Source organism: Lutjanus erythropterus, chromosome 2 (genome assembly GCF_056507025.1).
Source record: "Lutjanus erythropterus isolate fLutEry1 chromosome 2, fLutEry1.hap2, whole genome shotgun sequence".
Classification (NCBI taxonomy): Eukaryota; Metazoa; Chordata; class Actinopteri; order Lutjaniformes; family Lutjanidae; genus Lutjanus; species Lutjanus erythropterus.
In genome coordinates this window covers 4,037,427-4,063,467 of record NC_139318.1, presented here as the reverse complement: position 1 = coordinate 4,063,467, position 26,041 = coordinate 4,037,427, and the positions used below count along the sequence as shown (strand labels likewise).

The 26,041-nt window shown below is 40.6% G+C and overlaps 1 protein-coding gene and 1 gene segment (V, D, J or C); both read left to right on the top strand.

Annotated features, from left to right (window-relative positions):
- Positions 1-582: 582 nt before the first annotated feature.
- On the top strand, positions 583-8,382 carry LOC146331043 (Ig gamma-1 chain C region, membrane-bound form-like). The segment is given in 7 exon segments: positions 583-1,002; positions 1,097-1,435; positions 3,204-3,536; positions 3,633-3,752; positions 4,531-4,866; positions 5,407-5,724; positions 6,768-8,382. Coding segments are annotated over 7 exon segments (1,827 nt in total).
- A 4,741-nt stretch (positions 8,383-13,123) lies between these two features.
- LOC146331042 (protein NLRC3-like) lies at positions 13,124-21,164 on the top strand. The gene is made up of 9 exons (XM_084726368.1): positions 13,124-13,239; positions 13,347-13,466; positions 15,426-15,504; positions 15,676-15,901; positions 16,047-17,850; positions 17,955-18,128; positions 18,396-18,569; positions 20,301-20,347; positions 20,500-21,164. The coding sequence occupies exons 1-9, from the start codon at positions 13,160-13,162 to the stop codon at positions 21,033-21,035; spliced, it is 3,240 nt and encodes a 1,079-aa protein (XP_084582494.1). The 5' UTR covers positions 13,124-13,159; the 3' UTR covers positions 21,036-21,164.
- The last annotated feature ends 4,877 nt before the right edge of the window (positions 21,165-26,041 follow it).

The following is a 26,041-nucleotide window of genomic DNA, read 5'->3' as shown; positions in this document are numbered from 1 at the left end:
CAAGACACAGAATACATAAACATAAGAGCCTTTCCTAGCTGGAAGAGCTAGCAAAGCATGTGTCACACAAAACACTACTAGCAATCTAGTCTACCCCTGCAGTTTCTGGTCACAGGAGAGCTCAGCAACACACACACAATGTGGCACGTAACATACACATCATAATAGAGCCTACCAGGGTCAAAAAGTAACTGAGTAACCCAGACTTACCTGAATTAGTAACTGTAATCACTGTTTTGGAAAATGTAAACCCCTACATTACTCATTACTGGGTTAAGTCATAATATTACAGTAATAAATTACTAAGTAGACTTTTACTGCCCAACACTAGAAATAAAATGACCCTAATGTCCCAAAAAATATTTGTGCAGAGGAACCACCACACAGATGAGTTATACCTCCAGAAAGTTTGACTTTTTCTAATTGTTATTTGTAAATGTTTTTTTATTCTGACTGTTTGGTAGAGGCTTCAACCACTGCACTATTCACTTCTACTCTTATATTGCATTGCAGTAGGTGCTTCACCATCTGTTGCCTGGTTGAGAACATGCAAAAAATGTGGATGATTCATCCTGGTCACAATAGTATATAGCCATGTTCTCTCATGACTGCTGTATACATAATGTGAGACTGGGTGTCCCAGCAGATTATTGGTGTGAGTGTTGAGTTGTTTTTCTACAGGGTGGCATGCAGGAGGTTTGATCCACAGGTCAGAGTCCAGGAGGAGGTGCATTAGACCGACACACACAGCATAATTAACAGGTGATAAAATCATGAGCAGCCAGGTGAATGTTTACCAGCCGAGCCTTCCTCTGTTCGTTCACTGATACAACCACCACGTGATCTCCACTCCAGGGAATCTGTTTGAACTCTGTGAACACACTCGTCCAGAAGTGCTGCGTTTGCTTTCACTTCATCATAATCTGGGAATGTGAGCGCAGACAAAGCTGAAGAATATGAAAATTACGATCCAGTTCATGGTTATTATTCTGCACTGCAGAGGTAGGTGTTGAGCATTATGTTTCATTGTTCAGGACAGCTTTGTGTTTACCTTTTCTCAACTTGTCTTCACTCTCGTACTTTCTCGTGTTTCCAGGTTCCTCAGCTGACACTACAAGGGATCTGAGTGTCATGGTGGGCGCAGATGTGACCCTCAGCTGCCTGTTTGATAAACTGTCCAAGCAGATGGAGTGGAGCACTCTCACCATTGAGTGGAACAGGGTGGATAAACGTGCAGAGAAGAGCATCGTGTACATGTTCTTGGATGGTAGAGAGCATGTGAACAGAGACGGCTCAGTGGTGGATAAAATACGACTGCTGAGGAGCGATGCATCTCTGCAGCTTCGTAATGTGACTGTGGGAGATGAAGGGCTGTACACCTGCAGAATCATCACACCTGTGGTCCACACAGAGACCACTTCACTGGAAGTGCTGGGTATTCCTCTGTCTCTAATCTGTGTCACTTAAACTAACTCAACATTTATTGTGAAATATTGTGGAAATCCTTTTATTTGCACTTTTACACTGAATGGACCATTTTCTCATGATACAAGATGTTTATTTAGCTCCTAATGTCTTTTTTGCAGCCCTCAGAGTCACTTTAGCAGAATGTGAGACTTCTAGTATAGAAGCTGGAGAGTCCCACTAGAATAATCTTTACATTTTAATTATTATAAAAATTAAAGCTGCAAGCAGTGATAAACGGGCCCTTGCACCTTAGAATTCATTGGGGTGTTCTGAAACGATGGCGCCGTTATTAGAAGCTGGTTGACGCTGAATTTTCATGTTTTGAACGCTGCACAAAGAAGTTAAATGTCTCAATGTGTCCATTATGTGGCGCTAGAGAAAAAACAACTAATTAAATGTTCCACCTTATCAAGTGTATATCTGACCATGAAAATTTCATGTAAATTTCAGCTTACTTCCTGTTGCTAGTAGGTGGCAAAATGACTAATACTCTCAATCATAGATGTTTCAGGCCAGGACTCTTATCAAACATGAAGTTTGGGCCAGATTGGACCATGTAAACTCAACTTCCCGTTTCATGCCGAGCAACAAAAAAAGCTCAGCACCAGACGTTGTTTAAAGAAAACTAGAAATTTTAACAGCTTTTCATTGTGAAGGACTTCAGGTTGCACTGACCCAATCTGAAGTCAGTCTGAATAATTCTCTAGGAGGAGTTTGTTAAAATACACCACATGGAAAGAGCAAACTTTTGCACAGTAAATTCAAACTGTTGGATTTAGGGTCTGCTTCTCAGAGGCTTCTTTTGTAAGTCTGGACATGATACACGTGTCTGAATTTCGTACATGGATTAGAAATGTGCCACGGGATAATTAATTGAAATGTTTTTACAAGGTGCTATGAAGTCATTTTGCCACACTGATGCCTAAGATCCACATCAGACCTAAATCAGTTCTTAGGCTCTAATGATATTATTTTAATGTGTTACAGAGCTCCAGCTGTTTTTCCTTTTTCCTTTGTTTTTAAACTAAATCAACATTTTTAGGCTCCATAAATTAAAGGAATACTTGGGCATTCTAGGAAATTTGCTCATTTGCCTTGATGCTAAGAGTTAGCGTTAAAAGAGAAGATACCAGTCTTGTGTATGTAGGTTAAATATAACGCCACAGTTATCAGCTGGTTAGCTTAGCTTAGCACATAGATTGGCAAAAGGGGGTAAATCAGCGAGCTTGGTTCTGTCCAAAGATGACAAAATCAACATCCCAAAACCACCTGAAGCTTTCAGAGTTTCCCATTTCCAGTCTTTATGCTAAGCTAAACATGCTCCATATTTGCCAGCATATCTGAGAGTGGCATGGATTCACAAGTGACTAAACAAGCACTGTTAATTGTTCAGGGTTTTTTTTCCATTTCTTTTTCTTTCTTTCTTTTGTCGGTTAGTGTTATAGCTAATGTGTTAGGAAGCTCATGATTATTTACACAGGTAGTTGTGTTTCTGTTGACCAAATGAATGCAGATTTAATATTCACTATCCTGCTTTTTTGGTTTCCACCAACTCGTGAAATATGTGTAAATATCTGGCTCTTTATTTGCTAAATGCTCCATTACAGTATGTCCACCAAAGTAAACTAGCTGAGTTTTATCCCACTGTTGATGCCTGAATGCATGCTGCAGAATTCAGGGAGTATCACCCAACCAAAATAACAAGGAAATATACTGTTTTTGACCTCTCCCCCCAGCTCGGCCTTCAGTGATGCTCCCAGAAAAGGCAGCAGTGACTGAGGGCGAGGAGAAGACGATACAGTGTGACATCACAGGTTACTATCCGAAGAAACTGACCGTGACGTGGCTCATCCAAAATGGCTCCCGCGCTGTCCACGCAGGTGGCAGCCACCTCTCCCGCGTCTGCACCGAAATGGCGGTTCACAATCCAGATGGCACCTACAGTATCCGCAGCGGCATCACGCTGCGCTCCTCAGCGGTGGAGGATGGAGACATACACATCATCTGCCAGGTGGAGCACCAGACCTACAGCAGGGCGTACAACAGATCTGTTACACTAACTGTTCAAGGTGGAGTTTTTTTCTGTCTGTCTTCCTTTAATATCTGATCCATAATACATAATAATAATAATACATTCAGTATATGTTAAATCCTTTTCCCTGCAGCTCCATCACAGCCTCCTTACAGTGCAGCCACACTGATGGCTGTCACCAGTGTCATCAGCCTGCTGCTGGTCACCTCTGTTATTGGAGGCACTTTGCTTCTCTACAGGTATTTCTGTAAAGGTATGTCTATATGTGAACACACTGCATGTTGTTTTATTTAAACATAAACTATACATCTATTTTTGTGAAATAAAAAACATTTTCCTCTTACCTGTAGTGTTGTTTATCCATCTAGAATGTTTTGGTGTGAGTTGCAGAGTTTTGGAGATATCAGCTGTAGCGATTTCTGTCTTCTCTCCAGTATAATAGAACTGGATGACTTGTGGGTAAAGAATTAAAAAAAAAAATTACTCAAGATCATCCACAGACCTTGTTGTGAGCAGTTTCACATAGGAACTATTTCCTTTCTAGTAGATGCACACTTCCTTCTGTGTGGTGATATGGCTGGTGTAAAATATGATTTGACTGCATTGTTACATTTCAGAGAGAAAAAAGGACTGGAGACTGGACTGATTGCTGCCTTTAAAGGGATAGTTTGCCAAAAAATGATAATTCAGTCATTAACTACTCACCCTCATGCTGACTGAGATTTTATTTTATTTACTCCACAAAACACTGCTGGAGTTTAACAGGGAAACAGTGTTGCAGAATCTCCCAAACAATGGAAGTGAATGGTGACCAGTTTTCAAACGTAAAAAAACAAGTGAAAAAAAACAAAAAAAAACAAACATAAAATGCCTCCATACTGCTCGTCAGGGTAATCCAAGTCTCCTAAAGCTCCAACATGCAAGTTGACAAAAAAAAATTATTTACACCATGTTTTTAGCCTGAATCTTCACTGTACAGAACAAAGTTGGATCAAGATTGTCCAACAACATGCATTTATCTCTCTCCACAGCTCCACCGAGTGTGTCTGAAATCAGCCAGCCCAGCATCATATATGCTCAGGTGCCGTCCAAACTCAAATGCACCATCCAAGGAGCGAGACAGGCGGAGCTGGAAGTGAGATGGTTTAGATTAAGAGGCGGTGCAGACTCGCTGGTCGAATCAGAGTCAGTTTCTCTGCTGGCCGATGAGGACCTGAGCGAGCAGGCTTGTCTCGTGTCTGATGGAAGACACCACACCTCTGTCCTGACTGTGTGTCTGACTGTCACTGAAGATATGACCAAGTACCAGTGTGAGGTGAGGTGCAGGGGCAAGAGCTTCACCAGAGAGGCTACGATCCAGGTCAAAGGTGAGTAACCGAGGCTCCAACAACATCATATTCATGACACTGTGTTATCTTTTCTGAAATGATTAAAATAGATTAAATTTAGTCTTCTTGGCCAGTGATGACCTGGGTCTGTTTTTTTTGTTTTTTGTTTTTCTTCTTTGTTTCTCTTTCTTTTCCCCTTTAGATTAGTGGTATGGTCTATGGTAAATTTATTTAGTAGGCTACAATGTAATTCATGGAGGCAGCTGCACTAAAAGTGCTTGTTTTGTCACATATGTCTAACAACATTACGGAGAGAATGCCTACAGAGATAGACCTTTTTGTGATTTGATGGGATGACATTATTCCATATCTTTGTGTAGCAAATAGTTGTTTGCTGCTATTTTAATGTTCAGAACCTCCTATATCGAACATTTAACCTGAAATGATTCAGTCGTAATATTTTCAGCAGATGGGACATATGAAGGAACATGTTCTGTTTGTTATTACTCTCCTGTGAATGACTCTGCTTTAACACAACTGTCCTCTCCTCTCACCACACACACACTCATACACCTCCAGTGCAACCATCGTTCCTCCAGATCTCCAGCATCCCTCAGATCCCCAAGGTGGAGAAGCTGCTGGTTCTCTGCTGTCGGGTGGAGAACTTCTACCCCCAGGACGTAGACCTGGAGTGGTTCAGGAACGACGGGGAGCAGGTCTGCACCGTCACACACTTTGGACCTTTCTCCGACCACAACCGCCTCTACAGCGTGTGGAGTAAGATCGAGCTGGTCATGGCGAGAGAGGATGAGACGGCCGTCTACACCTGCCGCGTTTACCACTCCAGCTTCTCTGATCCTGACTACAGAGACGTCCTCTACCACATCAATACTCAAGGTAGCAGCACCAAATGTTTTCTGCAAGTTGCAGTCAGTCTGTAACTGCACAGCATTTTAAACTGAGACATCCTGTGTGTAAAAACACCAGACAACACCACACCAGTTTGCAGGGTTTATCCACGCCACAAGCCTTAGATCCAAAAACATTACTCCATTATTATCATTTTTATTATGTTGAATGAACTTGTCTAAAAAATAGAAAGTTTACCCCTGTTTGAGCAGTATACCCACCTTTTTTAAACCAGGAAATGAGATGGGTAATTATGGTATAGCTAAACCCTTGTTATGCCTGATTAAATCATGTGTCTGTAAAAATCTGACAGAGTTGTTGGAAACCAAGGACACAACTTTAAAGGGTCAACATTTTCATTGAAAGAATCTATTCTAAAATAAAGAAAATTATAATAGCACATTTTAACACCTACCCTATGAGTGGACGTTGTTAGTCTTAGATTTCTAAGTCTTTAAACACATTTTTGAAGTTGTGAATTCTTGTCTGGCACAGGACTGTTTTCTGGCACAGAGCAAGTTCAGAAATTTAAAAAAAATTAAAGCATTTCATAAATTACATATATTTCATACATATGTAAATCCTTTTAAGAATAAATGAACAATATTAAACTAAACAACCCCTCTGTCTCTGCACTCTCTCTCCTAATGTGGACTTTTATCAGTCATTAACAGTAACTGTTGAGGCAACTGATAAAAAAGGATTAAAGATGAATTTTGGTGAAATAAACGTCAGCATGATAGCATCACTAAACTTGTTCATTTATTTCTCTACATAAATCATATTCATTCAACTGTGTTTGACATTATATTTCTCCCCTTATTACTGCAATTCCCAAAAGCATCATTCCTCTCAACTCCCTGAAAGATTCTCTTCTTCCTCCCCCATTAATATGTCAGCATTCATTTTAAACATTAATTTATTCATGACAAAATGTTGCACATACAATAATGACTTTTGCTTATAATAATAACTACAATAATAATAATAACATGTTTGATGACATGTTTCCATCATGTGTGTTTGAACAGGATCTCCTCCTGACGTGATGTTCATTGACTGTGAGCCTCTGTGTCCTCTGTTGAATGAAGAGTGCACGCTGCACCTGTGCATCAAAGACTTTTGTCCCGAGGACGTGTCAGTGTCCTGGACTAAAGATGGAGAGACAGTTGACTCCGGCATCTTCAACACTCCACCGAGCCTCAACATCAACGGCCTCTACTCCATGTTCACTTTTCTCAAACTCACTCCCAACAAGAACGACCAGGGCTCCAAGTTCACGTGTCGGGTGGTCCACAGCGCCCTGAGAGAGCCTGAGGAGAGGGTCTTCACCCTGCCCAGACTACACCTGACAGACGCCTGCTGACGTCCTCACTGTAAAAACTGATTATTAGCACAATTCCAATTTTATAATACATTTAAAATAAATAATGATATACTACCGTGCTCAGTGCCACTAGCACCAGACCAATGACTAACTTTAGCTAGACAGAGCAACTGCTAAAATTAGCTACACAGACCAAACTGCAAATGTTAGCTACACAGACCAACCACTGATGTTAGCTACACAGACCATACTGCTAATGTTAGCTACACAGACCAACCGCTGATGTTAGCTACACAGACCATACTGCTAATGTTAGCTACACAGACCAACCGCTGATGTTAGCTACACAGACCATACTGCTAATGTTAGCTACACAGACCAACCGCTGATGTTAGCTACACAGACCAACCACTGATGTTAGCTACACAGACCAAATGCTGATGTTAGCTACACAGACCAACCGCTGATGTTAGCTACACAGACCATACTGCTAATGTTAGCTGCACAGACCAACCGCTGATGTTAGCTACACAGACCAACCACTGATGTTAGCTACACAGACCAAATGCTGATGTTAGCTACACAGACCAACCGCTGATGTTAGCTACACAGACCATACTGCTAATGTTAGCTGCACAGACCAACCGCTGATGTTAGCTACACAGACCATACTGCTAATGTTAGCTACACAGACCAACCGCTGATGTTAGCTACACAGACCAACCACTGATGTTAGCTACACAGACCAAATGCTGATGTTAGCTACACAGACCATACTGCTAATGTTAGCTACACAGACCAACCACTGATGTTAGCTACACAGACCAACCGCTGATGTTAGCTACACAGACTAAACTGCTAATGTTAGCTACACTGAACAACCATTAAAGTTAGTGTCACAGAAGTACATTGAAATATACTTATTACCAATATTAAGCTAAACAAGCAGTCATGCATAACAAAGGACAGAATATCTGAATACACAATTAATAAACCTGCAACGAGCATAAAACATTATAACACTAAAGACATTCATCATGTTTGGTACTGAGGTCATCTAAAAGTAATAGAAAGTAATCAAGTTACGTTACTGTAATATTGTGATATTTAAATTAGGTTACTGACTGCATTTTTTAACAGGTAATTAGTAACTGTATCTGAATACATTTTTAAAATAACCATCCCAGCCCCATGATGACAGGATGCAGTAGCTCTTTGTGAATACTTTTTTATTTTTATTTTTCTAAAAGTGAGTTTTGTTATCTTAAAGCATTTTGTTTTGTGAAGAGGAAAATAAAGGTGTGGTGAAATGAGAGTGATCAGCTTCCTCCAGTGGTCGGAGTGAGTAACTGCATACAAATACACATGCACAATACTGCACATGCACATACTTCCATTTCCTGTGAATCATTTTAGAATAAAACACAGCTACCACAATAAATGTCCAGTGAAGAAGAGACAGAATCTGCTTATGAATGAAACTGTAGTTTCCAGATGTTCCAGTTATTCCAGATGAGAAGCTGCTGTCACTCTGTTAGACCTGGTGATCTGAAGTGGCAGGTCAGGGACCTCCAGCCAGTCATCAATCCGGAAAGAACTTTTAAAACCTTGTCAGGCTGTTTGTAGGGAGAAGAGAAGGATGAAGAAGAGGAGGGTAACACAGGGTGGGACTATAAACACACTGGGAGAACATGAACATGTCGGGGCACTCTGGTGGCTCAGCTGATGGAATCTGTAACCCATGTGCCGTGGCTATCAGTCCTCTGCAGACTTGGTGAGTAACAGATTACATGTAATGGGATTATTTATCAGGATACAAAGAGAGGAATCTGTATTCCATTACAATTACAGAAAATAGACATAATCAGATTACAGTTACATTTAGTAAATTATTAGCAGGATTACAATTTTTTAAATACTTTTTAAAAATGAAGAACAATATACTACCATGCACAGTGTGCACACACTTCATGAGTCTCACATCACCACTCTGGTGACAGTGACTCAGTTCATTATCGTGACCTCCAGTGAAAGAAATGCTTCAGTGGGTGGAAATTTCACCATGATTTTGTCTTAAAATAACTAAAGAGGAACTACATCAGAGCAGTTATAGTTGTTGTTTCATGTTGCAGGTTGGACCAACTGCTAATGTTAGTTACATAGAATCCCAGTTATCTGGCTAACATGCAAATACTGCTACTGCCAAATAATACAAAAATAGCCTGAAAAAATACAATTGGTGGAACACTGGTGGAAAGAAACAGTGGTGGAAGAAGTATTTAGATACTTTACTTAAATAAAAGTACTAATACCACACTGTGAAAATTAAATTCTCCACAACAAGTAAAGGTCCTGCATTCAAAACCGTACTTACGTAAAAACATGCAAGTATTATAAGTGAAATGAATGAACATATGAAAAGTAAAAGTAGTCATTGTGCAGTACATGAGTAAGAGTACTTCATATCCATCATATTCCACCAATGTAAGTCAGTGACTATAAAACTTATGTTTATTTACAAGGGCTGTCTTAGAGTCCATGTGATGAAATGTGCTGCAACAGTCCCAGTTCCTCTTTATGAGGAAGAAGAGAGAGGAACAGGATGGTCATGTTTTACTGAACTGCTTATTTTATTTTATTTATTTCATTTTTGGCACAAGACATAGCATTTTTTAAAGGAAACGCAGATAACAACTGAGGCTGCTTCTTTTTCTACATTTTCCTTTGGTGTGAAAGCCAGCTGTGAGGATAACAGCATCCTCTGGGTGAGTAACCTTGTCCTTGTCAGAGCCCCTAACTGTGTTCTGAGCATTAGAAAAGTATGATATCTGTATTAGAACTGTATAGAACTGCCTGTCAACCTCAAACAGATTATAGAGATGTGTGATACCTTGTAGTTCCTTTAACCTGTGTGGGATCAGCATGTTGTAGAATAGTTTGAGTCTAAGATGTTAAGAGAGTGTAATTGACAAGTGAAAACCAAGCCAGGCCCCTCTGTCCTCTGGGGGTTGATGTGGCAGCTTTAAAGCTCCCATGTGTTGAGGGTTGGGCCTATATATACATGTATATATATGATCTGAATGTGAGGATTGACGCTCGCCCAGTGACCAGAGGCCTCAGCGATGACTCCGTCCTCCTGTAGATTTTGATTAGATGGCTATAAGCCTGGAAACTAGTGTTATACTATATGATTTATTCTATCATTAAATTATTATTACCAGCAAGTAAATAATTACAAATACTCAGGTTACTGTAATTAAGTAGTTTTTTTTGGGGGGGGGGGTTGGTAGTTGTACTTAAGTACTCATCACACCATGTAATTTACTTAGTTACTTACAAATTCACAATTGATTAAATTGAATTAATATCCAAATCTTAATTCTGCAATTTTGTAACCAGTCAGGTCATCTGATTGCAAACTGGCCAATGAAAACCAGGACATATGGATGAAAAACTAAACAGTGCAGCAGCATAGGTTTGGAGTAAGGATTTGAATGATTAATCACTGATCGATGAATCAGTATCAAGAATTTAACCAATTAAAACTATCCATAAATGTTTGATCTATAGTCTAGAAATGACAGTAATTACACCTCATTCAACATAATTTTGTCTGTTGGAGCCATTTGTTGAATACAGAAATTTAAATGAGAAAAAAAGACCAAGCAGAAAAAAAGGAAAATGAGAAAAAAGTAAAAAAAAAAGAAAAAAAAAAGAAATAAATAAAGTTTAGACTGAAGATTTGCAGAAACAGAAACCTCTGATTGAATGTCTGCTGTTGATAATGTGTTAAACATCAACAGTTAAAAAGTAACTAATACTCTGAGTGGTTTAGAGTAATACTTTAGTAATGTAACAGTACTTTTACTTGGGTACCGGTTTTCAGTTTTCTTTCCACCACTAATTATTAGCAATACATTCATATGTAAGCAGCATTTTACTGTTGTATCTGTTCCAGGAGGAGCTGATTTTAACACCTTTATGTTGGACTGTGACGATGTAATGATTATTTTCATTCATCTGCTGATCATTTTCTCCATTGATCGATTTATTGTGTAATTTGAAAATATTCAGAAATCACATTAAATTAAAATTTAAACATTTCTAATACATGTACATTATAAAATATTATGTGATGAATGTGGTTCCAGGAGGACAGGGAACGACTTCAGGCTTCACCAGTGCGACCTTGGCCATATTACCTCCTCACCACTGGAGATCTGGCCACACAGAAACAGAGAGATACAGAGAGAGAGAGCTAGACAGAAAGGGGAAGAGAAACTGGCACAGCCTGGAGGCATGAAGGAACAGAAACAAAAAAAGAGGGTCAGAGAAATCCAGTGGTTACTATAAAGGTTACTACTTTTTTCATTTTGGTAGGACAAATATAGACTTTAAATCCAAGGGTTAACAGATTCACTGAGACTGAGAATGAGCCACTGAAAGGCCTGAACTAACTGAAAGTTATGGTGAACAAATGAGTTTTAAGATTTAAAGGTCTCTACAGCTAGATTTTCTGCTGCTTCTATGCGTAGGAATATATGGAAGGACTACAGTTGAGAAAATGCCAAATGTGCTAAAATAAGAGGCTGTCTGCAGCAAACTAAAGTGGTGAAAAAATTAAAAGATTTAGCTTACACTTCAATGGATATTAATTTTTTAGGGAGGCCTTATTTATGTGGCTAAAAAATGTTTCTCTGCCGACCCTGTCTGCAGCTGTACAACGCTGAGCTTCTCTACTCTTCTTTTAACTGGGACCATGTTGACCGGCATCTACTGAAGGTAATACACTGACAATGAATAACTACCTCATACTACCCCACTTCGAAAACACTGAACTATCCCTTTAAAGTCTGATCTGAGCTGAATATGGAGCCAATGAAGTGAAGCTAAGATTGGAGCAATATGAGTCTAACTGTCTGTTCAGAATCTTTTTGCAGATTCAAACACGACGCTTTTTAATGGTAAATAACTAGTACTAATAATAACTAGTAATAAGGTGATGGCTGTAAAAAGCAGTATTAGAGAAGCAGGGAGTGCAGCATGAAGATGACTGTCCATGTTCCTACAACCTCCTCAAACATCACATGGATCCATTGTTAAGCTTTTGATCCTATTAATGTTGGGATCAATTTTCCAAACAAGACTTAATATCAGTAGTATTGATACTACTGGGGATCCATCTGATTATACCTGACCACTGACCAGTGAGAACAAGCAGCATCTTCTCTGTCCAATAGCAAATCACCTTTGATCCATGTATCAGAGTATGAAATGTAACAAAGTGAAAAGCCCATCAGTAGTTTCCAGAGTTCACTGCCATGTTTTCTATTGGCTTCTTTAGTCTGAGCAGCAGCCCAACAAACCAAACAGATTCAACTAACTTTGATATAAAACACAGAGAAAGTAGCCAGTCATTGGAGAAGTGGCTGATTCCAGGAGAAATTATGTAAAAAATGAATGATTTTGATGAAGGCAGAGAGTCTCTGGGAGCAGCAGCTTTTGGATTTGGACTTGCTGCCACTGCATGCTCTTCCTCTGTGTAGACGAATCCAGTGAAGTAGTTGAAGTTAAACAGCCGCCGTCTCCCTGCAGAATGTGCGCCAATGAATGTTCCATGACGTCAATGTAAGAAGACATAGTTTCAAGAAGGGAACCCCAGACCTGTGGGATCTTGTGAGAGTGAACATTTTGGGGTTTCCTTCTAGCTACAACCAGCAATTACCAAGAAACACGTGCCACCACAGCAATGGCGATGGCAAGATGGCGGACCATACAAAGCGGCCGTTGGATTTGTCTATAGAAGGCTTGAATATAGAAAAATGTTGAAGAGTTTTTCAAAGTAAGCCAAATTGAGCATTGTGAAAGTAATTTCTTAGATGTGACACTGTAGTTCAAAGTCCCAACAACATTTTGTCTCTGAAGTGGAATCTGTCAGAGGTGTGTATTAAACACTGAGGTGACTGAGCTCCCCCTAAACTTCATAAGTCTTCTCCCCATAATGCTCTGTGTTGTTGTCATGTGAGGAGGAATGATGAGTAATAACATGTGAGCTCTCCCTGCAGGTTGTTGTGTTTGTGTGAAGGTGTGGACTCCATGAATCGGTGCGAGGACAGAGAGGAGGGAGTCTCCTTCCTTCTGTGTGGAGAACATGACAGCCAGACCAAAGCTCACAGGTGAGATTATCTCTAACTGTCCATTAATCTTCTCCATGTTAGAGCTCAGCGCTCAAATCACTCCACCATCATTATTCACACAAAGTTCTGCATGTGTTGTGTTGAAGTCCAAAACAGCAGCGCACACCGGACTCTCCCGGACCTGAACTTGAACCCAGCTGTGTGTCCATGAAGAGTGATGAATCGAAGGAGTCTCCTCTTCTTTTTAGAAAGACCTCCTCTGAAAGGTAAAAATGGTAAACTCCTTTGTCACACAAAGTTAGTTGTTGTCTGCAGTGGCAGCTGGTCAATAGAGGGCGCCAGGGTGCCGCCCCATCTCTCCCCACATCTTAAAACTTCAGTGAAGAAGACTTAATTACTTGAAAATGTATACTGTATATTACTTTGAATGAGCAGCGATAATATTGTGTAGTTAGTGAGTAAATGTATAATCTGCACTAAAATGTGTTAAAAATGTTTTAAGATGTCCAAAGTTACGGATAGGTCACGTGTTTCTCGCTTGGGGTGCAATTTTTTCGCCCATTTACTCTCGCTATAAGTTGTACATGTGCAGTTCAATCCTCTAAATACAAGAGACAGGAGCTTGGTGGGTCACAGAAGCTTCGCCCTCAGCTTTCATCTGAATGCTGCTGGTTTATACATCATCAACCTCTGGGTGGCAGCAGAGAGCAACTGGCTCGATCTACAGCTGATAATTAATACAGCAGAGTGAGACGTGTTGATAGTTGGAAGAGTTTAGTGCATCAGCTGCTAGAATGGAAATATAAAATACGTGAAGTCACTATAAACAACGTGTTTTGAGAGGAGAACGAAGAGAAGCTGAGAATTAAAGAACCTGATCAGCTGACATCATAAAACAGCAACAATCAGAGGAAGATGATAAACTCTCTGAGGAGAACATAGTGACAGAGGAAGTCAGCCTCACACTGAGACCAGGTGATCTTCAGACAGGTGAGCTGTGCTGTGCGGTTCTGCAAATACTCCTCCAAATTAACTCCTGGAAAAAAGATTCATTAATTTGCTGACATCTCTTTTTCATCTCCTACTCTAACTTCCTCTTCCCCACTCTCTCACGCCTTGGTCACTCCCCACTGCCCGACCCCCTGCCCTCTTAACCCTATCTCCTCCTATTGCTCCTGACTTCCTTCCTCACCCACTGCGACCACTGATGGGCCTTGTCCAATGATGCTTTTGTGCTGCTTCATAATATAAGTGTTTAAATAATGAAACATCATGGGACTTTTAATGTGAAGAATTTAAGGAAACAGTGTGTTTATCCCAGAGACCTGTCACCTACCTGACAATCAGGGAGCCTCCCAGTACAACCAGTCTGACAGAAGCACACACTGAGCAGCTCTGCTGGAGCAGCTGGAGGTTCTGGGTACCTTGCTCAAGGGCACTTTACCAGTGTACAGTGAGGGTGGGAGAGCTAAATGGTGAGAGCTATGGGGACTAAAGCAAACTGCTTGGTGAAGCAAAACACTGAGCTGAAAGCTATAAACAGCTGCAGACTGAGCTGTCGATCGTCAGAGGGATCAGCAGGACCAGTAAACCTTTACCAACAGAAAGACATCAGATCGGGGATGGACCTAGAAGGGAGACATACCTTGCCATCCCAGCTGCCACCCCAGTTTTGGACAGTTCTGGTTAAAAAATCTATAGGTAAAAGCTGTGGCTTGTGGAAACTCTGAAATCTGAGTGCAACTGACTGCAACAAGAGATGATGCAGAGGTCTGCAACCTTTACTGGTGTAAAGCAAAGTAGTTTACTAAAACTTTATTTTGGTCAAAAAAAGTCTGTCTGGAGAAGAAGCTTTTGAATTTTCTACTTTTCTTTGAGACTTCTCTTGTTCTGGATTTGGCAGCCATAGCTAGCCTAGACTCAAGACTACTAGCCACCAACAAAATTCAGAGCTGCAGACATGTACTTGGAAAAATGTTGGTTTTCAGATTTAGAAATAAAACAGTTAATTAATTTCGAATAGCAGCTTTAGGTATTTCTATGCAATGCTTTACTCATGTGCCACAATAATGTCATATTTTTGAGTAAACATCTTTATTTGGCGGTTTTTCTCAGCAAATATGGATGCATGTGATTGTTTACCATTAAATCGGCATATATACTATTTGCCACCCCTTAAAGTCTCCATGCCTCATTCTGGCCACCCGATTAATATTTCTCCACAGAAGCTACCAGGAGATCTCAGAGGTACCTGGTGGTCAGTCCACCCAGCAGCATCAAACACACCTGGACTCCATATTTATGGTCTGTATATGTACAACAACTACTTTAAATCTTTTGTGTTTTCTCTATGCAGAACTTTTTCGACCAGTGGATTGTCAGTCTGTCTGATGTTGATGATGTCTGATGATGCGTCTGATGTTTGGCTCCATAATTTTAATTTCATTATGTCAATCATATACTATTCTGTTCCAGCTGCTAGAGGAAAACATTATCACCTTTGTGAAGAATGAGCTGAAGAAGATCCAGAAGGTTCTGAGTTCACGCACAGAATTCTTCGAGAGTCTAGGGGAGGATGAGGAGGTGTTGGATGGCGAAGAGGAAGAGCAGAGGAGGAGCAGCAGGGAGGCATTTATGAAGATCACACAGGACTTCTTGAGGAGAATGAAGCAGGAGAAGCTGGCTGATTATCTGCAGAGCAGTAAGAGAATTTCTTTAAGGATTTAACATGTTGGGGCATTTACTAATGTCTCAAGAAATGGAGAAAAACGTGTTCAAATACTCATTATTTGACAAAACTTTGACTTTTAAAATCTTTTTTAAATATTTGTTGTGTGTTTATTTAGGAAGTCCTGCAAGCATTTGTCAGTGTCGCCTTAAATTGAACCTAAAGGAGAAGTTCCAGTGTGTGTTTGAGGGGTTTGCTAAAGCAGGAAACCCAACACTTCTGAATCAGATCTACACAGAGCTCTACATCACAGAGGGAGGGACTGGAGAGGTCAACGATGAACATGAGGTCAGACAGATTGAAACAGTATCCAGAAAACAAGACAGACCAGAAACAACAATCAGACAAGAGGACATCTTTAAACCCCGGCCTGGAAGAGATGAACCAGTCAGAACAGTGATGACAAAGGGAGTGACTGGCATTGGGAAAACCTTCTTAACACAGAAGTTCACTCTGGACTGGGCTGAAGACAAAACCAACCAGGACATACAGTTCATGTTTCCATTCACTTTCAGAGAGCTGAATGTGCTGAAAGAGAAAAAGTACAGCTTGATGGAACTTATTCATCACTTCTTTACAGAAACCAAAGAAGCAGGAATCTGCAGGTTTGAAGAGTTCCAGGTTGTGTTCATCTTTGATGGTCTGGATGAGTGTCGATTTCCTCTGGACTTCCGAAACAATGAGATCCTGACTGATGTTACAGAGTCCACATCATTGGATGCACTGCTGACAAACCTCATCAGGGGGAATCTGCTTTCTTCTGCTCGCCTCTGGATAACCACACGACCTGCAGCGGCCAATCAGATCCCTCCTGAGTGCGTTGACATGGTGACAGAAATCAGAGGGTTCACTGACCCACAGAAGGAGGAGTACCTCAGGAAGAGATTTGCAGATGAGGAGCAGACCAGCAGAATCATCTCCCACATCAAGACATCACGAAGCCTCCACATCATGTGTCACATCCCAGTCTTCTGCTGGATCACTGCTACAGTTCTGGAGGACGTGTTGAAGACCAAAGAGGAAGCAGAACTCCCCAAGACCCTGACTGAGATGTACATCCACTTCCTGGTGGTTCAGTCAAAACTGAAGAACATCAAGTATGATGGAGGAGCTGTGACAGATCCACACTGGAGTCCAGACAGCAAGAAGATGATTGTGTCTCTGGGAAAACTGGCTTTTGATCAGCTGCGGAAAGGCAACCTGATCTTCTATGAATCAGACCTGACAGAGTGTGGCATCGATATAACAGCAGCCTCAGTGTACTCAGGAGTGTTCACACAGATCTTTAAAGAGGAAAGAGGACTGTACCAGGACAAGGTGTTCTGCTTCGTCCATCTGAGTGTTCAGGAGTTTCTGGCTGCTCTCCATGTCCATCTAACATTTGTCAACTCTGGTGTCAATCTGATGTCAGAAGAACACACAACTGCACAGAAATCAGAAACAGGAAAACACAAATCTGCAGAGACACACTTCTACCAGAGTGCTGTGGACAAGGCCTTACAGAGTCCAAATGGACACCTGGACTTGTTCCTCCGCTTCCTCCTGGGCCTTTCACTGCAGATGAATCAGACTCTCTTACAAGGCCTGCTGACACAGACAGATGGTAGCTCACAGACCAATCAGGCAACAGTCCAGTACATCAAAAAGAAAATCAGTGAGATTCTGTCTCCAGAGAAAAGCATCAATCTGTTCCACTGTCTGAATGAACTAAATGACCATTCTCTAGTGGAGGAGATCCAACAGTACCTGAGTTCAGGAAGTCTCTCCACAGATAAACTGTCTCCTGCTCAGTGGTCAGCTCTGGTCTTCATCTTACTGTCAACAGAAAAAGTTCTGGATGTATTCGATCTGAAGAAATACTCCTCTTCAGATGAGGCTCTTCTGAGACTGCTGCCAGTGGTCAAAGCCTCCAACAAAGTTTTGTATGTACAGAAATACTTTTACACTAATTTAAATAGTCTACTGCTTGTTAAATAGGGATGATAAAAATGTACTACTTTGGTTTTCCTTTTTATCATATCTTCAGACTGAGTGGCTGTAACCTCTCAGAGAGAAGCTGTGAAGCTCTGTCTTCAGTTCTCAGCTCCCAGTCCTCTGGTCTGAGAGAGCTGGACCTGAGTAACAACAACCTGCAGGATTCAGGAGCGAAGCTGTTATCTGCTGGACTAGGGAGTACACACTGTACACTGGAAACACTCAGGTCAGGATTCATCAACCTGTTCAACTGGCTGCTAAAAATCTAATTTACATTCATAGATAAACTCGTAACCTAAGACTGTATATGTTTATTTGTCTCAGTCTGTTGTTGGAACTTGGAATATCACAGAGAAATCCAGAAGCTACCAGGAATATTTTTAGATTTTTGTTGGACATTAGTGGATGTTAAATAACGCCAAAAGTATAGCAGCGACCCTCCTGCACTCAAAGTATTCTTAGATTATGTGTTTGTTGTTCTGTCTGTTTGCAGGCTGTCAGGCTGTCTGATCACAGAGGAAGGCTGTGCTTCTCTGACATCAGCTCTGAGCTCTAACCCCTCCCATCTGAGAGAGCTGGACCTGAGCTACAATCATCCGGGACACTCAGGAGTGAAATTACTTTTGGCTAGACTGGAGGATCCACACTGGAGACTGGACACTCTCAGGTATGGACAGCTTTGTGTTTCAGTTTTTAAAACAAGGCCCTACCCATTACTACTGATATTCTCTTTGGCCCTTCCCGTTGACTTAAAAAGCACTACAAGACCTCCAGCACTGAGTTGGTGCAACTTGTTTCACCACTGATAACTAACTGCTTGATTCCTTGGTCACGGTTGTGCCATGTTCCCTGGAGCTGAACACAGCCAGAAGCACCGCAGCATGGTCCAGGGGAGGCTGTCCACTCTGTTCCACAGAGAATACATGCAGACATCTGGTCACTTTTCAAAATAAAAGACTCCAAATCATAAAAACAGACAGAATTAAAACTATTTAAGTATGTAGTGCACTTACCCATGGTAGAAGCACAAAAATCAAGGACAAATGACCAAATCAACAAAATCTGAGCAAGTCAACATCATCAGGCAGAAATGCTCCTGCTGGGGCATGAAGCCGTGTGGATGACGGTTCAACGCAACGTGCCTAGTAGAATCAAGGCACAACAGAGGCAAATCAGTTTAAACCTTCATAAATTTTTAACAGTACCATCAAACAGTAAATATAAAATAAATAAATAAAATGCACGCTTGAAAAAATTAAAATAACTAAATTCATAGCTAACATAACAAACTGAAGGGTAGGCTATTCCAGCTACTCAACCAACCACTTGAGTTGTGATTTGTCCACCCCCAGATTATAAACAATAAAAACCATCACTGACTCTCTCTAGAAGATGGGATCTGAACATCAGTAAGTTCTTGTATATGTGGACAGGGCCAGCGACTAAAGTTGGGCCGTGCTTTAAAATTCATTTGTAAATTGAAAATGTGTTAAAAGCTGACGATGCCATGGAGGAGTTAACAGAGCCTAGGACTCTGATGAAAGCTCATGAGTTCTAATCAGGGAGAGCAAAGTTAAAAACCAAACAGAAGAGTAAGTAAGTAAGTCAATTTAAAGTTAAATTTATTACAATTAAAAAATATTAACAAGGATGGCACCACCAAATGCGCGCATTTTGGCAGTGGGAGTACAGCAGACCACAACATCCTGTCAGTGGGCCGCTGCAAACACGAGCAGTTTTGATCGCGTCCTCTGTCCAGGATATACAGCTACAGACGCCCCCAATTGCTCTGAAACCATCATGATCCTGTCAGAATTCTGAATAACTTAAGTTGACCAGTGGTATATCCGTTCTGATGTTTTGTGTACGCAGCAAACATACATGTTGGTGATTTTGATGCTGGTAAAATGTTTAATTCAACATTTGCACTTCTACTACGACTTCTTCTACTTCTGTTGCCTAAATGCATGTGCAGTTTTTTGATGACATCAGCTGTAAAAGTCTGTACAATTGTGCACCTCTGCACCCATCACTCATCTGTTAGTTAGGTCAAACCAACCCAGGTTATTCCATATAAAACACACAAAGTAAAATAGAAATACAACACTCTGATAAAAACATGCAAATGAATAATAAACACAACAAAACATGGCATGCACATGTATTTCTGACCCTGTCACACATAAATAATAAAAAGTGATGTGCTGTGTTGTCTTTGGCCAATAAGACAAAGCTCCACTGAATTAAAAGAAAATCAGCTGATAAATAATAAATTCCATGGTACATGTGACCATATATGTAGATTTGTAGTTTATAATAAATGTTTGTGTATGAGAGTGATGTAATGTTCATATTTCCTGAAAGAGAAGTGCTGATCCGACCCCTCTCCTCCTTTCAGGTTGGAGCCTGGTGGAGTGCAATGGTTGAAACCAGGCCTGAGGAAGTGTAAGTGTGTTTTTAATTTTATTTATGAAATCAATCATCTTCAAACTGTGACATCACTCATTCAGATCAGCGTTGTCATCATCTAACTGTCAATAAATGAAGAGATGATATTTAATAACTGCAGCTGTATTGTGTCTTGTTCTGTCCATCAGATTCCTGTGACCTCACACTGGACACAAACACAGTAAACAGTAAGATCAAACTGTCACACGGCAACAGGAAGGTGACATATGTGGAGGAGGCTCAGTCATATTCTGATCATCCAGACAGGTTTGATGAATGGCCTCAGCTGCTGTGCAGACACGGTCTGACTGGTCGCTGTTACTGGGAAGTCGAGTGGAAAGGACACGTCGATATATCAGTAAGTTACAGAGGAATCAGCAGGAGAGGACGCAGATATGACTGCAGGTTTGGGAGGAATGATCAGTCCTGGAGTCTGGAGTGCTCTGATGACGGTTACTATATCTGGCACAATAACAGAGGAACGTCCATCACCTCCTCCCCCTCCTCCTCCAACAGGGTAGCGGTATCTGTGGACTGTCCTGCTGGCACTCTGTCCTTCTACAGAGTGTCCTCTGACAAACTGATCCACCTTCACACATTCAACACCACATTCACTGAATGTCTTTACCCTGGATTTGGGTTCTGGTCTGGTTGGTCTGGTTCAGTGTCTCTGTGTTCTCTGTAGGAGGGAGAGTCTCCTCATAGAGAAACTTTCTCACTGCTGTCCTGGGCTGGAAAAAAGGGAAAACTTTCTGAGGTGCAGCTGCCACAGGAGGCCCATGAAGGGCAGCAATAATCATGTTCATCCTAAATATAAAAAACAGTCAAAGCAAGGACAGATGAAACTATAGCGCTCTCTGCAGGACTGTTTTGAGTGCACAGACTGAAACATGTTCAGAGATGCCACCACCCAGGAGAACCACATCAACTTTGAGGAATATACTGTACTTCATCAGTTACATAATACATCAGCAAATGTGTTTATGATAAGGTGACAACAAATTCCACCAGCATGTCCTCATCTCCACTAGGGGAATACACACGCTACACCATACCTACACAAATATTCCTGGCAGCTACAAGGCTAGAGCTGGAGAGAGACCTCAACACCAACAACACCAAAGATATGTGGCAAGTGATCCAGAACATCACAGGTTACAAAAACAGAAATGCCACCATCATGTATGAGGTGTGAGACACATTTTATGCTCAGTTGTAAAGTCTACTCCGGCTCCATTTATCTGCTGTCAGTGTCTATAGGGGGTGTAAAAAAAAAATCCTCCTGAGAGTGGATGTGAGTAAAACTGCTGGGCCTGAAAATATGGGTGTGGAATGAAAAAATGTGTCAACCATCTAGGTGATGTCATCACCAGCATTTTTAACATGCTGCCACCTGCTCCAGGACAGCCGCCATCGGCCCTGTGCCACCTCTATTCTGAACTGCTTTGAGAAACTGGTTCTCCAGCACATCAGAGAAGAACATAGTAGCCAGCATGGACCCTCACCAGAACCAACAGGATGCCATCGCCACTGACCTCCAATCAGTCTAAACACATCTTGAGAAAAACAACACCTACATCAGAATACTTAGATTTCAGCTTGTCATTCAGCACAATCTCCCCCATGAAGCTGATTGGCAAACTTATTGCTCTGTTCTTGTGCCACACTCTGCAACTGGGCATTGGACTTCACTCTAATAGAATAGAATAGAATAGGATGGAATCAGATTTAATGCCAAGTATTTTTCACATCCAAGGAATGTGGCTTGGTATTTTGGTCACAATAAATATAGTAAGAGAAAAGAGCAAGTTCAGACTCTCAAATAGAAAATTGCCAAAACCTGTTTTTGTAGGACTCTAATTGTATCCAGTTAAAAAGGGATAGTTCACCCAAATGAAAATTCAGTCATTATCTACTCACCCTCATGCAAATTGAATGTCAGGTTTAGTTTTTTCGTCCCCAAAACCTCCATACTCGTCTCATGTAGTCCAAGTCTCCTAAAGCCCCGACATGCAAAAAAAAAGAAAAAGAAAAGGTATTTGCACCATGTTTTATCCTGAATCTTCACTGCAGATCCTTGGCTTGGAGCCACTTTCATGACTGAATTTTCATTTTTGGATGAACTATCACTTTAAGAATTTTTAATTTTAAGAAGGTCAGCTAATGAAGTTTTATACCTTGGTCCAGGAACAAAGACCACACCTCGTATTCATCCCATTTCTGCTCAAAAAGTATTTAAGAACACCCCATCTCTTACCTTCCCCTTTGACTCCTTGGGTAGTTTTATCTACATCAGTGCATCATATTCTGTATTTTATCTGTTGAGAATTTATGGTATGTTATTTGGGAGAAATGCATATCAAGATATATATTGTATATCATGGCAAAGCTTTAAAATATCAAGTCAGAATAATATAATAATAATAATAAACATAATACTGTGAACTGAGCCTTGTGATCTTGTGAATGTAGATGCTCAGTCAAACCAGTTAGACTTCATTTTGGAGGACACACACACACGCATGCACACACACATGCACACACACACACACACACGCGCGCGCGCGCGCACACACACACACACACACACACACACACACACATGCATGCACACACACAATAATGAAGGATAAGAAGCAACGTCACCTTGTCTGATGGAAGTGAAACATGAAGCTCCTTTTCTACACAGGACAGAAGAGAGCTGCACTCTGATGAAGTTCACGGCTACATTTTCAGTAAGTGGAGCTCTGATTGGTTGAAATGGCTTAGGTTCACAATGACGCAATTTATTGTTTTGGTTGAAGAAATAGAGGGATAAGCATAGACATTCAGGGCACGGACTCAATCAGAGGAGGGGAGAAGAATGAACTATTCAAAATATGGAGGTATATATAGTAAATTTTTTGGCTGGAATGGAAAATATGGACCTTTTCAGTGAGGATTATGCATTGGATTTGCACCCACATTAGCCTTGTAGACAAAGATAATTAGTTTTGTTGTGCTTTTCTATCTCAACATCTGTGTTATAATGTAATTTAAACTACTACTGCACATTTTCTGTACTGCGAATACAAATACATATTGGTGAACATATATGCCAGTATAATATCAATATCCATCCTCTTCCTCTTTTTATTTCACAAATCTTAAATTTATCATTAGCCTACAAATGAATAGCCTAGACCTGGACCAAAATACCAACAGTGAGATTAGATAATCCATATTATCCATATCCATCTGTGTGTCTTTATACTGCACAAATATGTGGCCAGTACGCATGTTCCTTTCTGACAGTGAAAGTCGGGTGACTGTGTTTTGTGTGGTTTGGGTCAGGTTATTTCACGGGTGAGAACTCTCCCATCAGAGTGCTGACTGACTGACTTTTTGTATCACTGACACCTGCTGCTGACTGGCAGCTCTACAGCTCAGCTTCTGCTCTCATGTCACGCTGATGTGTCTGGATCTGGATTTGAAAGTATGAGGATGATACAGCTGTCAGTCAGATGAGCACAGACACCAGCAGTGTCTCTTAGAGTCTGCAGGTGAAGGTAGAAAGTCTGTTGGACTCTCATCTGGACCTGAATTTAACAGGTGAGAACCCTGACAGGTAACATGATGAAACTCATAATATACTTAGAAATGACAGCAGTGATTTATTCTTTCAGCACTATTATTTACTGTTTCTAGAACTAAATATGCATGAATTAATTCACTATTTCAGTTGAAAGCAACGTAACTTAAGCCCAGAATATAATCAATCGCCCACATTTCTTGCACTTAACTTAATGTTATGTGTTAGGGCTTTAAGACTGCAGACGATCAGACTGAAACAACTGTGTGCACCAAACAAGACAATTTCTGTTTTGTCATCGTTAGGTTTGAGGACATTTTACAGGGCTTGAAATTGATATCAGAAAGGCAGGCAGTAAGTTGGGTTAGCTTGCTATGATTAGTGGAATGTAACTGAGCTGATTCATCGACATAATCAATGTAATCAACATAATTGATGTAATCATTTACAATAATATGTCAGTAAAGTTTTGACGCGTTGCTATGAACTGCTGAGCCTGGTCAAGTTAATATGCATGACGGCTCCTTTTGAATGTGAAGTCCAGTATTTTTGTGATCAGACATGGAGTTTATTAAATAGGGATGGAAATCAGACTAACTTTTAAAATGTGCCATATATAATTATCATTATTCTAATATGCTTTATGTGTCTGTTTTGCAGTATTATAGTTGATAAAATATTGAAACATTATTGAGACAAGTTTTTATTTTTTAATTTAGGTAAATTGATTTTATATTAATTGAATAATAAAAAAAACAAGAATTGATTGATAGATTAATTAATAAAAAAAAAAAAAGCGTAGAATAATCATCTGCCCAAGAGTGTAATGAAACATAAGTGGGTGTCATCAGTGCTGTACATCACTGGTACTGTACATTATGTTCTGTAATGACCTGATGCAATGGTAACTTATACATTTAGAAAAATAATGGATCCAGGATCAATCCTTGAGGTACACCGTGAGTGAAACAGAATAGCAGAAAAAGGTTCTATTAGACAGATAGAAGCGTAATAAGATTAGTTTTTAAGCCAAGCCAAGTTTCAAGACACACAAGAAGGATGGAGTGGTCTACAGGATCTAAATCTGGACTCAAGTCTAGCAGAACCTGAATGACGCTTTCGCCTTTATCTGCAAGTAAGTCCTCTGTCACCATGATTCAGGCTGTCTCACTGTGTAGAGCCCAAAAACCAGACTGACAGTTATCAAAAACACTCATAAAGAATCTGGGATTAAGCCTTGTGCATGTCTGTTTACTTCCTGTCGTCTCAGTAAGGTTACCTTCACCTCCAACCTTTGTGATTTTACATCCTTAAGTTAGTGACTACCTTTTCACAGTGAGTTTGGTACATATTGTTACCATTCATTTTTGTATTTAGAGGATTTTGATAATCACATCATAATCATCATCATCTTTGTCCAGACTCAACCAAAATCAAATAACAATTATTTTAGTATTTTTCCTAATTATGCAGTAGGAGGAGTTACTGTGTCCATCACACACCACAGAGCAGCAGCACAAGCTCTACCTGAAACACAAATGCTAAACTACAAACACAGCTCCTGTGTCGGCCAATTAGACCTCCTGTGGCTGCTCTGATACATTTGTGTTGCAGTTTCCCCTCAGGTTGACAGGACTGCCTGATTTAAGCAGGGAGCTATGATGATGCAGTGGACCTTTTGAACACTCTGATGGATTTAAAAGACGAGGAATTCGAGGAGTTCAAATGGTATCTGAAGCAGTGTGACATCCTGGAAGGCTATGAAGCCATCAAAGTGTCCAGGCTGGAGAAGGCAAAAAGGCGGGACACAGTGGATCTGATGGTGAACATCCATCAACGTGATGGAGCTCTGAAGGTGACCAAGAAGATTTTAGAGTTGATAAGAAGAAACAACTTGGTGCAGACGCCAGCTCAGGTCCAGGTCAGTCACACTTTTTTTTTGTATTTTCAGGTGAAAAGGGTGGGTTGATGGAGGCTTATTGCATCCACCAAAGAATAAAAGTAGAGGCGTTAGCTTGTAATTATGAGAAAAAGTTTATGTTAAAAATCATTGTTATTTACAAGCACAGAGGCATGATGGAGCTACCTGATTTAATTCTCTTTTAATTGCTCCTTGGTTT